The sequence below is a fragment of the Xiphias gladius genome, chromosome 23 (assembly GCF_016859285.1).
Source record: "Xiphias gladius isolate SHS-SW01 ecotype Sanya breed wild chromosome 23, ASM1685928v1, whole genome shotgun sequence".
Classification (NCBI taxonomy): Eukaryota; Metazoa; Chordata; class Actinopteri; order Istiophoriformes; family Xiphiidae; genus Xiphias; species Xiphias gladius.
In genome coordinates this window covers 15,082,950-15,095,588 of record NC_053422.1, presented here as the reverse complement: position 1 = coordinate 15,095,588, position 12,639 = coordinate 15,082,950, and the positions used below count along the sequence as shown (strand labels likewise).

General features: G+C 41.4%; 1 protein-coding gene across 2 annotated transcripts; it reads left to right on the top strand.

Moving 5' to 3' along the window:
• Window positions 1-9,715, top strand: wfs1b (Wolfram syndrome 1b (wolframin)). 2 transcript variants are annotated; one of them, XM_040120423.1, is made up of 10 exons: window positions 1-210; window positions 1,938-2,324; window positions 4,036-4,112; window positions 4,297-4,441; window positions 4,585-4,758; window positions 4,870-4,950; window positions 5,151-5,311; window positions 6,639-6,875; window positions 7,023-7,141; window positions 7,527-9,715. In XM_040120423.1, the coding sequence occupies exons 2-10, from the start codon at window positions 1,940-1,942 to the stop codon at window positions 9,073-9,075; spliced, it is 2,928 nt and encodes a 975-aa protein (XP_039976357.1). In that variant the 5' UTR covers window positions 1-210; window positions 1,938-1,939; the 3' UTR covers window positions 9,076-9,715. The 2 variants fall into 2 exon arrangements, with proteins under 2 accessions (XP_039976357.1, XP_039976355.1); XM_040120421.1 differs by having other exon boundaries at window positions 1-216.
• The last annotated feature ends 2,924 nt before the right edge of the window (window positions 9,716-12,639 follow it).

Here is a 12,639-nt window from a genome sequence, read left to right as displayed (position 1 = left end):
AGTGGGCGTGGACGTCTAGTGGAGCAGCTGACATACTTTGCCGTACAGTGTGTCTGTTTGGAGTTTGACCGCAGAGAAAAAACAGCGGACAGGCAGATTTTACAAAAGCAAAAGTGAAGAATGACTTAGGACACCGAATAGCAAAGAAACAGAGATATTTCTCGGAGCCCATTCGCTCGGAGGATTTAAAATAAACTGGTGGAGTACATGGTAAAGGTGAGCTTACAACATTAGCAGTAGCAACAGAAACAGGTCACTTTAGCTGCCTGCCACATCCACCGCTGTCTTTGCTTACATTACGACTGTAGCACTGTATAGGCTATACACTGCATCGTAGTTGTGGAAAACGCTTATGAACGTTGGCTAAATTAGTACCACTATTAAAATTATTTGCATGTCCACTCCACTAGTTAAATCAGTGTCACTGGAGCCTCTTCGTGCTGGTCGGGGGGTGTGGGGGTGGGTTGGAACAGGACTCATCACGTTTCCAGTTACGGCACTTCAAGGATGTCACCCTCTCAATAATAGCTGCCCGGGTGTCACTAAAATAACAATGTTTAAAATAGACTGCAAGACCGCAGGACGGGTTTGCTATCACAGAAAACAAAAGCCTTTGCACAGCTGAACGAGACTAAACTCAAACACAACGTGGATTTTCTACAGGGATGTTAAGACCTAAGCAAAAGGGAATTGGACTCTTTAGTCAGCACATGTCAGTACTCGGCTAATTTTCTTGGAGGCAGATAAGTGTGGGGGCTAACACACTGCTCCAGCTTATTTCTGTAATGATTTAATAGCCATCTGTTTTTGTTGGGTTGTTAAAATTAAAATCTGCTGGCACATGCTGAGAGTCACAGGTGTCTGTTAGCACTATGTTTAAGATGAAGCCCTGAGATGTACAATACTGTGCAAAAGCTTTAGGCACCTTAGAAGTTTTTCTTTGTAAAGCTCTTTGTAACATTGTTTTGAAAGGTCCCATACTGATTCTGCAGTATGACAACGTCCCCAAACATACAGTCTGATTCATAAAGAACTATCTTCAGGAGACCTAAAAGAACAAGGAGACCTAGGATCAGAGCCCTGATCTCAGCATCATTAAGTTTGGGATTATATGGAGAGACAGAAGAAACTGAGACAGCGTAAAGCCAAGGAAGAACTGTGGCAAGTCCTCCAAGATGCTTGGAACAACCTACCTGCCAAGTACCTTAAAAAACTGTGCGTGTGGTAGTATACTTAGGGCACTGTTTATTTTTTAAAAACATCCTCACTTGACTTTATTTGCCTAAAACCTTTGCACAGTACTGTATGCCACAGTTCATTTTTTTACAGGAAGTTATGTTTCCATCAGAAATCCTTGTCAGGCTTTGTAGGTTTTATCTAATATAGTCTAGAGTCTTCACTCTAGATTTCTCATCTTGATCTTTCTCTTTTGCAGCAAATTGGTCTGTCAGCTACTTAGACTAACAACATCCATAAAAATGGTCGATTAACTTTTTTTTTTGTATGCAGTTTTGTTTCGTCACTACTTTACATTGATGTATAAATACATTATTCTCACACAAAATATCATGATGCATTGATTCATCAAAATTATTTCATCAACATATAGTTTACAGTGAAGATTCAAGTGGAGATTCAGTGATTTGCTTGTGTACTGCGGTCTTATAAGTAGTCGTTGCTGAGTGAGTGGAGGTTCTGCTGAAATGAGAAGAGAAAATGTCCATTCACAACAGATGTCACATCACTGTCACTTCTTCTCCTTCGACCCCTCTCCCTGTCAGCTGTTTTCCCTTGAACATGTGCTTCGTTCAGCTCTGTTTAAAAATAATCTTAGATTTTACCTTTACTGATTTCAAACACTATCAGTCATTTCTCTGATTGTGATTAAACCCTGGACTTTTCTTTTTGACTGAATTGTTGCCTAATGCAATTTTCAGCCATGGAACCATCGCTGACTAACAACTCATCCACCACAAAACCAAGCCCCTCATCTCCCACCAGCCTCAGGGCAGGCCCTTCCTCATCCAGCTCGTCTGCTACCACAACCACACCGACCTCAGACCAGCCTAAGGCTAAACTCACCATGCCAACACCTCCAGCCACACCCTCATCCTCTCCCTCCACTGCCTCCCCTCGGACTTCCACAGGTCTTTCTTCCCGCTCTTCTTCCCTGTCCAATCCACCTGCCTCACCTCTACGCCAGCCCATCAGGAGCCTCTCTCAGATGGGCAGATCTCAGCTTAACGCAGCCTCTACAGGGAATCCCCTAACTGGATCCCCAGCTGCTGCCACGGCTCCTCAGCCTCCTCTCACACCGGAACCAGGTGAGAATCAAACTCTGACCTTTCTGACCTTTAATCCTAAAATCTTTACCACACTCCCCTCTTCTTCAACGTGCAGCCAACACTCTGCTTACTGTGTGTACTGCATTGTCTCCATGACAACTGTAGACATTTACCACAACATGTAAAACAGCCTCTCCCATTTTGCTGTCTTGAGAAGAAAAGCCTGTCTCCCCCTTTTTCATAGACCATTTCAACTCTGTTTAGTTTCCACTAACCAAATCTGACATTTAATCTTCACATAGTAGGAGATCTCTTAGTTCCACTGGGGATAAGTTTTAGTTGCCGCATGACTTTGCAGTTATGTCTAGACATGTTAATATGGAGTATTACTGGAAAGTGTGACACCTGACACCTAAGTCATTTCATCTCGACCCCAGTTTTTCCATCAGACCGAATCCTATCCCCTGAAAAACACACACTATGTACCATGTGTCTAGTTGTCTAGAACTGAACAGATAATCATAATGCAGCTAATGGAAGTAAAAATGGGAGACAGATTGCATCGCTGTGTAAGTGTGAGTTACATCAAGGGAGCTGGCAGCTGCTGTTGACTGTGCTAGTCAAATAGTTAATAAAGGGTTCAGTTAGTGGATTAGAGTGTGAGCGTACCAGGAGTATGGACGGACATCTGATGAAAGTTGCTGGGTCTCATCACATTTCCTTTTGCTTCCTGTTTCAGACACAGACAGATCACCACCCTCCCCCACCAGCATCATTTACAGCCTGTAGGCGTTTTGAATCTTGGAAAGTGTTTCCACATTTGTTGCAACCCTGCATCTTTTTCCTGGTGTACAAAGTCAGAAAAATTGTGTCATTTTATTTTAAACACAACAGAAATGACACCTTACTTTTCCACGTGACCACTCTAGCGCTAAGTGAGGCACTGGGATTTGAGAGCAGCAAAAGTCATCAGTTGAAAGAAGATGATAATTAAACCGGCACGGTTCAGTGGGACAGTCTTATCAGGACAGAAGCTGTTTCTGGAAGGATCTGACTCACACTTGCGCTCTGGGATCACTCATGTCACTGACTGTCACATCGGACTGGCCTGTTTCCATATGCCTGTTAATGTGTGCAGAGTATTTTAAAACTAAGAATGAGTAAAAAGGAGTTTTTATTCTTTTACTCAGCGTGAAGAAAACCTTATTCATTGTATAGCTGAAATCATTGCTTAACTCTGAAACTGTTACCAAGAAAAAAGAAATTAAGTAGCATAAGTATTTCATATCAGATAAATCGTTTTTTTCTTTTTAGTTGTTTGATTTTAATTGGAAGTGGCTTGGTCAACTGTTTTAGGCCCTGTCAATGCTTTGCTTTGACTGTAGAGTGGATTCTAGTGCTCACTGATGACAGTTGGATCAGAGTGTGTGTGTCTTTGTCTGTGTGTGTATGTGGGTAGGTGAGTGGGTGTGGACATATTTGTCAAGAAGAGGAAAGAGGAACAGTTATTTCTCAGATTATTGACGTTCAGTTGTTTTAAAACTTGTGCTTTTGCATAATCCCCTATTTAAAGTAGAAATACTTAGATACAACAGTATATATACAGTTATCTAAAGTCGTCATCATTAAAAGCCACAACTTTATTTTTTTATATGGTACACTGTTTTATCAAGTGTCACTAATGCAATGTTTTGAGGACCCATGAAAGCTACTGTACAGTGTTCAGTAAGTGGATTTCTGTTTCCTTCAGAGGAGCCAGAGGAGGAGGTCAGTTTTGAAGATCTGGAGGTGAGAGCAAAGTCAGGAGATGCCAGAGCACAGACCAAGGTCAGTGTCAGTGAACTCACTGCAAATACTTTTAACTTTAATGGCCATATGGTGGGCACAGAACAGATTGGCCAAGTAATGATAAATGTTAATTTAGAGTGACATATTGATGGGAAGGACAGGTCACTAATTTACAGTGATGCTTGCCTTGCAAGCGTAAAAGTCTTTGTGTGCGTGTGTCCAGATGGGGCGTTACTTCCTGGCACTGGCAGAAGAAAGGGATGAGGAGCTGAACAACTGTACAGGGGTCACTTGGCTGATCCAGGCTGCTAAACAAGGCCGCAAGGATGCTGTCAAACTGCTGCAGCAGTGCTTAGCCTCCAGGAAAGGTACCAAAATGCCCCACGGTCAACACTCTCAATCTATAGCTATTAGCAATGTAACATAAAAATCGGTGGTTTGATGTTATGAAGGTTACAAGGGAATAGTTTGCCTTTAACATTCTGCACTTTGGTACTCTTTCCTTTTTCAGGCATCACTTTGGAGAACTTTGAGGTGGTGAAGAGGTTGTGTACAGAGACACGTTTCGAGAGAGGGGTTAGGAAAGCAGCCCTGCTTATGTACTGGAAGTTGAATCCACAGAGGAAGAAGTCAGTGGCCGTTTCTGAGATACTAGAGAATGTTGAACACGTCCATACAGAGCCAGGTAAAATCTTAGTTTACTCATATTTTACAAATGATTTTAAACGGACAAAGAAATACAGACAAGTTGCATGTTAAGGGGAATTTTTACCATCTCTCTTTTCTCCATCTACAGGGAAACCAGTCTCCCCTGGTCCACTTAACAGTTCTGCAAAGAAACAGAGGAGAGTCCTGGAGACAATGGTCACCAGCGAGGGTTGTTAAAGTTTATATTTTTTATATGCATTTTGTAATTTATTCCCCTGAGGTCATGCCTAAGATGTCCCAAAGGGAATAAATACATTATTTCTATTAATGCAAACAGTTGAAATCATAGCTACAATAAGACAAAAGTAACTTTTAAGGTTTATTTTTTAATTTGCTTGTGAGTTAACATACAACGTGTCTTCTGTGTAGCCAGTTCCCACGTCGGTCTTGACGATTTCGTTGAGATGACTAAGAAGTATGCTCAGGGTATTACACCGTCACCAGTCATGGCTGCTGCAGGAGACGACGATGAAGACGACGATGATGGTGTAGTTGTGAAGAATCCAGATGAGTTGCCCCTGCACGAAAAGGTGGGAAGCTTTCAGAAGCTGTGTATGCTGTCCTTGAGAAGATTTATCTCTCATTTTCACACTGGGTTTGGTTAAGCTTAGTGTGTTTGCTGAACCTCAGACATTGTACACTTTGTTAATCTGCTGTATAATCCATCTCTAATGTCACCTTTTGTTTTTTGTCTGGTTAACCTGTGGTGTAGTGTGTTCCATCTGTACCTGCATTTCTACCATTTATCGTCCTTTCCGTTGCTTCTTATAGGTTAAGTTTAGTATTAGTATTCTGTCAAATGCAGTGAAAAAACAGTTGATATGATCCTTTATACAATAACCAAAAATAATCTAAGCAGACTCACTGACTAAACAGTGCACGATGCTGTGCTTTATTGAAATCACCTGGTGTCAGCCATTTGGGATCATGTAGTTCGTTTGTCATTTTTATCAGTTTAGATTCAATATATTTTCATGCTTTATGTAAAATCTAGCTTATGATGAGTGATGCTGTACCATAACCTCTGAGAAAACCTACCAGGTGCGTCTATTTCAAGAACTGATTAATTATTTGAGTAGTTTTTAAGCAAAAATGCCAAAAATCCCGGGGTTCCAGCTTCTCAAAAGTGAATATTCGCCTGATTTCTTGGTCTCCTGTGACGTTAAAGAAATCAATCAGAATATGTCAACTTTGGCTTTTAGAAACTGCGATGGGCTTTTTTTGAAGTTTTGTGCCATGTTTTTTGGACCAAACAATGAAATGATTAATCATGAAATTCATCAGTAATGAAATTAATGGTCAGTTGCTGGTCCATTTTTGAGTGTTGTAAAACAGTAAAGTCATTCACTGTAAAATAAGAATTTCTACTCTTTGCTGAGAATTCTTGTAGGAAGCAATAGAAATAACTAGGGCTGCAACTAACGATTAGTATCACCATCAATAAGCCTGCTGAATATTTTCAACTACTAATCACTTTGTTCATAAAATGTCAGAAACATTTCCCGGTGACCAACTTGACGTGTACAGATTGCATGTTTTACCTCACCAGTAGTCCAAAACCTCAGATTCTGTTTACATGACAAAGAAAAGGATCAAATTCTTCACGTGTAGTATTTTGTTTAATATTGAATACTTGCTGATCATTTTTCTCTCAACCAGCTAATCGACTAATCATTTCTGTTCAATAAATAAATTCAATTCAAGTCCCTCTGCGACGTAGGGTTGGTTCTGTGATGTTCGATAAATATGGGCCAAAGAAAAAGAAAAAGAGCCTAAAAAATGAGAAATTCTCCTATTTCACGATGGGATTGTAGACCTTGATGCCGTTTACCCTGACTGCCTTGGTCCTCCCCCCAGCTGCTGAAGTTCCCTCTGTACGCTCTGCTGGAGATCAAGGAACACCTCATCGACTGGGCGTCGCGGGCTGGCATGCAGTGGCTCAGCGCCCTGATCCCCACCCACCACTTCAACGCACTCATCTTCTTCTTTATCATCTCCAACCTGACAATCGACTTCTTCATCTTCCTCATCCCTCTGCTGGTTTTCTACTGCTCATTCTTCTCCATGGTCATCTGCACGCTGCGGGTATTTCAGGTGAGTGTCTACTGCTATTAAACATGTACATTTTAGATCGAACTGAGTTAAAAGCTCATTTAAATTTTGCTTGCCGTGCAAATGTAAGCTTTTTTTGTTTTAGCCAAACGACTTACCAGAAATAAACACACACATCTCTTTTTGCAGAATTCCAAAGCATGGGAAAACTTTCGGGCTCTGACAGACCTGCTGGCTCACTTTGAACCCGGTATTGATCTGGAGCAGGCTGAGACTAACTTTGGATGGACACACTTAGAGCCCTATCTGTATGTTCATCTCGATTTTCCTTTCTCCATACGTAAACATAATCGTTCCTTTGGTCAGTTTACCACTCTGAGTTATTGACTTGGTTTTGTTTGAAAATGTTGTTTGTTCAGGTTTTTTTTTTTTTGTCACTTTAATGTTCTTGTAATTATGAAGTGAACAGTAAGTTGTTTTTTATTTTTTGTTTTTTGTTTTTTTTTAACCTAACTTCTTTAACCCAAAGATTAATAAAACAAATTGTAAGAGCATATAAAGAATAAGAAAGGTGTTGTATTAAGTATTCTTCTTATAATGCAGAGTAAAACTCAAGAAAATGAATGAAATTAAAACATTATGCAAAATGCTTGTGCAGCAGAATGAGTACATCCTGTCTCTTTGTGTCCCCAGGTACTTCCTGCTCTCAGTGGTCTTTGTGGTTTTCTCCTTCCCTGTTGCTGATAAATCTTGGATCCCCTGCTCAGAGTTTGCTGCTGTCGCTCTCTTCTTCACCGTCACCGCCTTCCTCAGCCTTCATGCCTCTGCTCAGCTCTTTGCTCATAAAGCCCTCCTCACAGAGGTCCTCTCGGGTGCCTGCTCCCTCACTCACCTCCTGCCAGACTCCCTGTGGTTCCTCAGGGTCTTCGGGGTGACGTTCATCACTGTGCCCTTAGGGGACATTGTGTCGTTAAATCTGGGGATGCCGTGTCTGCTCTATGGACACCTTTTCTATCTCCTCTTTCGTATGGCCCAGCTGAGAGGCTTCAAGGGCATCTACCTTTGCCTGGTGCCCTACCTGGTCTGCTTCACCTGGTGTGAACTCTGCTTGGTGTTCCTCAATAACGCCACTGCAGTGGGACTCATCCGCACCTGTGTGGGCTACGTGCTCTTCCTTTTCGCTCTTCCTATACTGTCACTGGGCTTGGCTGCAATGCTCATCATCCAGTTCCTGCAGTGGTTCCTTGCCCTGGAGCTGACCAAGATGGTGGTCACCCTGACAGTTTGCTTTGTGCCAATTGTGTTGAGGCTTTGGACTTGCTTCAGCCTCAACCCCATTGTGGTTTTTCGGTCTTTGTCACGGAGCAGCATCGTCAAGCTCATCCTGGTGTGGCTCAGTGCAGTGGTGCTCTTCTGCTGGATGTACGTCTACAGGTCTGAAGGCATGAAGGTGTATAATTCCACCCTGACATGGCCTGAGTACAGCAACCTCTGTGGTCCTCTGTCCTGGAAAGAGTCCAACATGGCCCAAACTCAGATTCTATGCTCTCATCTCGAAGGACATCGTGTCACCTGGACCGGACGCTTCAAATACGTCCGTGTGACCGACATTGAGAACGGGCTGCAGTCGGTTATCAACCTGCTGCCTGTGTTTGTGGGGAACTGGATGCGGTGCCTGTATGGTGAGCCGTATCCTTTGTGTGAACAGGTTAAAAACGCCACAGCTGAGCCCCAGCCTCTGCCTGCCCGGTCCCCTCCTCCCGGAGACCCCCTCTGTAAACTTAAAAAACTGGCCAAGCACGAATGCCACATCAAACACTTTGATCGATACAAATTCGAAGTCACCATGGGCATGCCACTGGAGAGGAAGACCAAGAACGGGACGATCATTGAGGACGAAGATGCGACCAAGGACATAGTTCTGCGGGCTAGTAATGAGTTCAAGTCTGTGCTTTTACACTTAAACACGGGAAGCCTGGTGGAGTTTAGTACCATACTAGAGGGACGTTTAGGCTCCAAATGGCCCGTGTTCGAACTGAAGGCCATTCACTGCATGTCATGCGGTGGTGCCAGCGTGCCGAACCGCAGGCAATATAAGATCGAACACGACTGGAGACGCTCGGCTCAGAATGCCCTGCAGTTTGGTTTTGACTTCTTCTTCAACCCCTTCCTGACCGTTCAGCTGGAGCAACGCGCAGACACAGAGACTGAAACAGAGACTGTGACACAAGAGGGGGGATAGAGGGAAAGAGATCTGGCAAGCACACCTCTGGGAAAAATGAAAAACTGATGCTAAGCTGTGTGATAAAGTGTGTGTGCAATGACAACACTATCCTCAGTGGAGGAATGTTAATGATTGTACACCTCTGTTCTTTACAGAATCTATTTGCAATATTGTTGGAGAGTTACTTACTGTAGTAGAGTGGACAGATATTTATCGTATCTGTATTAATCGAGTTTGTGTTTGCATTCTTATAGCTTTTGAGCCAAAATGTGTGAGAATACATAATATAATGACTGAAATTTACAAAGGGGAGAAACACAAACTAATGAGCCTTTTAAGTAATTCACTGCCCGACATTAATATAAGAAAACCATGATCCAAATCTCCTCAGCTGCAGTCAGTTGTGCATTTCTTATAAACATTTCATCCCATTTAAGCTGCACTTGTGCTCACCACTGTGAGTCTGTTAATGAAGTAATTTTGATTTTGATTTGTGTGCTATACAAAAACTATTCCTGCTACACCCAATTTTGTGTATGTTGGTCAATATCATGACATATGTGGCCAAAAGCATCAGTATTGACATTTAACATTTTTCTTGTTGGAACTGTGCTCTCATTATTTTGGTCATTTGGTCTGTATTTTGTGTGTGCGCGTATGTGGTTGTGTGTGTGTGGTTGTGTGTGTGTGGTTGTGTGTGGTTGTGTGTGTGTGGTTGTGTGTGTGTGGTTGTGTGTGTGGTTGTGTGTGTGCGCGTATGTGGTTGTGTGTGGTTGTGTGTGTCCAGTATGTAATTTGGAAGTGGTTGGTACTGTGTTGGTCTTTCTGCTCTGGTTGTCCTCCTCCTCTTCCCTTGTTTGTCTCCATCTCTGCTGTGCAGGGATTTAATATGTTGAACATTAGAAGCCCCTGAGTGATGATGTGTTTTAAGATAGGATGTCACTACTGTTTTCTATAATGTGATCCATAAATATGATACAAACATTTGCTTTTTGCTGCTTTTGTTTAACATTAATTGCATCATATATTCATTTTGAACACAAAGGCTTAAGGTTCAAAGCAAGTTCTTAGTCCTGCCTCTGTAAGTAAGTGGTAATTTGTATTTTACCCATATGTTTGATATCATTGCAGTGCAATAGGCCATTTTCATGGAAGATATTTGAAATGTCACAGTAAGAAAAACACAGATGTAAATAATAAAATGAATGAGGGCTGAGTTCCCTTTAGCTTTTTCAGAGTCGGGGTTCTGGTGTTGTGCATGCCGACTCACTGTCATGACTTACTGGGATAAGTGAATAAAACAGAGCCATTGTTAATGTTCTTAGTAAAGCCTGCTCTTTTTTCGCACAACATATGCTGTGAAAAAGTGTACAAATTACTTTAAGAAAGTTAAAGGAACAAGAGATTTATTCAGTAAGTAAAACAACATGAGCAGACTTTTGACAAGAAAAGATTTTTAAAAAGCTGGCGATACTCATCACGCAAACATAGTGAAATCCAAATTATGAAAAAGCTTTTTTTGCTCTGAATATAGAAGGAGATAATGGTGTTTTATTGTGTAGAAACTCTGGTAGTTTGAGCAAAGTTGAACTTGCATTTTTCATTTGCGCAACATTAACTAAAGAGAAACATTTGTGAAGAATCATGCAGTTCATGTGCTTGGTAGTTACAGTACATCAAAAAAATTCAAATGGCTTCTTTTATTACTAGATTCTCCAGTAATGTTATCAGTAAATTAAACTGCAAATGGGGGATGTGTAATTTTTTCGGCTTCCAAAGGGGGGCATGGCAGGAAAAGTTTACAAAGCATCGCAATAGCGAATCCTGGAATCATTTTATCTCCAAATGTAATAAGTGTGTCACGACACTAGGTGGTGGCTCAGACCACACGACTTCACTAATACCACAGACTGTAATGATGACCTCTCAAAGGCCCATATAAATTGAAGCTATAAAGCATGCACACTAACACAATGACAATATTACCCACTCTTTAATTAAATCACAGCTGTGCGCTCATTGGATGCAATTTCGTTGAAATCTTTATTCAGAAAAAAACATATTAACATTATTTATATCTGTCCATTTGACAATTTTGTCAACAACATACATCAACATAAAAATATGTGAATCGACATTAGTGTGGTCAGGACGTGGAGTAAAACTGACATGTTTCCCCAAAAAAGGATAAATAAAAATAAAGTGTTCTCTAAAAATAAAAGCATCTGCACATCAGCAAAGTAATCAGTGAGGAAGGCTGAAGAGATTAAAGTACCATCTCTGCTGTAGCTTAGGAAGCGATCATCAATACAGATGATCGGTCCGTAGTCCGTTTATGGATCTTAAAAAAAACAAAACCTCACACATGTCAAAAAGAGAGTTGATATATACAGACACCATTTAGGCCCTTTGATTTTTTTTCTTTTTCTTTTCGAGTACAACATTAATCAAACATTCCCCACTCTTCATGGTTCTCGGTTTCTGTCGAGTCAAAACAGATTCTTGGACGGCTTCATTCAAAATGTACATGTAAGTGTATGAACCAAACACTGGTAAACATGCTTCAGTGTCCAAAGACACAAATAAAGGTAGTAGAGCTCGGTCATCTATGGTTACTCGTGCTGCATTGGGCCCCGTGGCCCCTGAAGCCTTTGTACAGCTGGGTCTAAATGGCTAAGAAGCCAGCCAAGTCAGTCAGTCAGTCAATTTATAAACACCTAGGCTAAATCTGTTTGACATGCAGCATCTTTTTGCTTGATTGTTGAAATGAATTTGTGTATATTTTTAATTTTTTTTTTTTGTTTATTTTTTTTTTTTGCTTGATTTGAGCTTTATTTAACTGCGAAGTAGCACATGACACAGCCCCAGACCAGAAGCTGAATCCACAATCAGAGAAGTTGGACGGCCTCTTTCAGCAGAGAAAACACTGATGACTGAAACACACTGTGTGGAGCAGATATGTGAATGTGTGTCCTCATATTGGGCCGTAGTGTAATAATCTATTAACTTCTGCTTCTATCTGCAGGACTGTAAATGTTTTACCTCACTGAACACAGTCCAGTTGAGCTCAGAGGCGTCTGGGTGCACTTGGGTTAAGGGGAGGGTCCCGAGTTCATCCTTGCACATCACACATTTCATTTTAAATTGTCATCATAATTACCATCATTAACATAATTTAACAAGTTACAAAAACAGGAGTGGGGTATCTGATCTGAAATCATACAAACAGCCGGTTACATAAATGCCCCATTTTTCATCAGTGCAGCTGGTGGACAACCACGAAGGGTTTTTGTTACACAAAACAGTGGGCAAGGGATAAGAATAGGCTTTGCTCGAGCACACAAATACAGAGAGGAGAGGAGGAGGAGGAGGAGGAGGTGGAGAAAGCAAAAGAGCCTGAAGTTAAAAAAAAAAAAAAAAAGACAAACATGTTAACATCTCTGCAGTCTGGAGGGGGGCGGGGGTTATCCCTCTCAGGAGCTGAGCTGTAGCAATCAACAAACCATCAAGCAAAATCCAGAGGTTAACAATCAAGAAATCCACAGTTCAGACAATTTCGCAATCCATAATCCATGCGTAATC

Excerpts from the sequence above, each read along its gene's own strand:
- wfs1b (XM_040120423.1), top strand. The coding sequence starts at position 1,940 with ATGGAACCATCGCTGACTAACAACTCATCCACCACAAAACCAAGCCCC. Across the intron at positions 2,325-4,035 it reads TCCTCTCACACCGGAACCAG|AGGAGCCAGAGGAGGAGGTC; the intron begins GTGAGAATCAAA and ends TGTTTCCTTCAG. Across the intron at positions 7,142-7,526 it reads ACACACTTAGAGCCCTATCT|GTACTTCCTGCTCTCAGTGG; the intron begins GTATGTTCATCT and ends TTGTGTCCCCAG.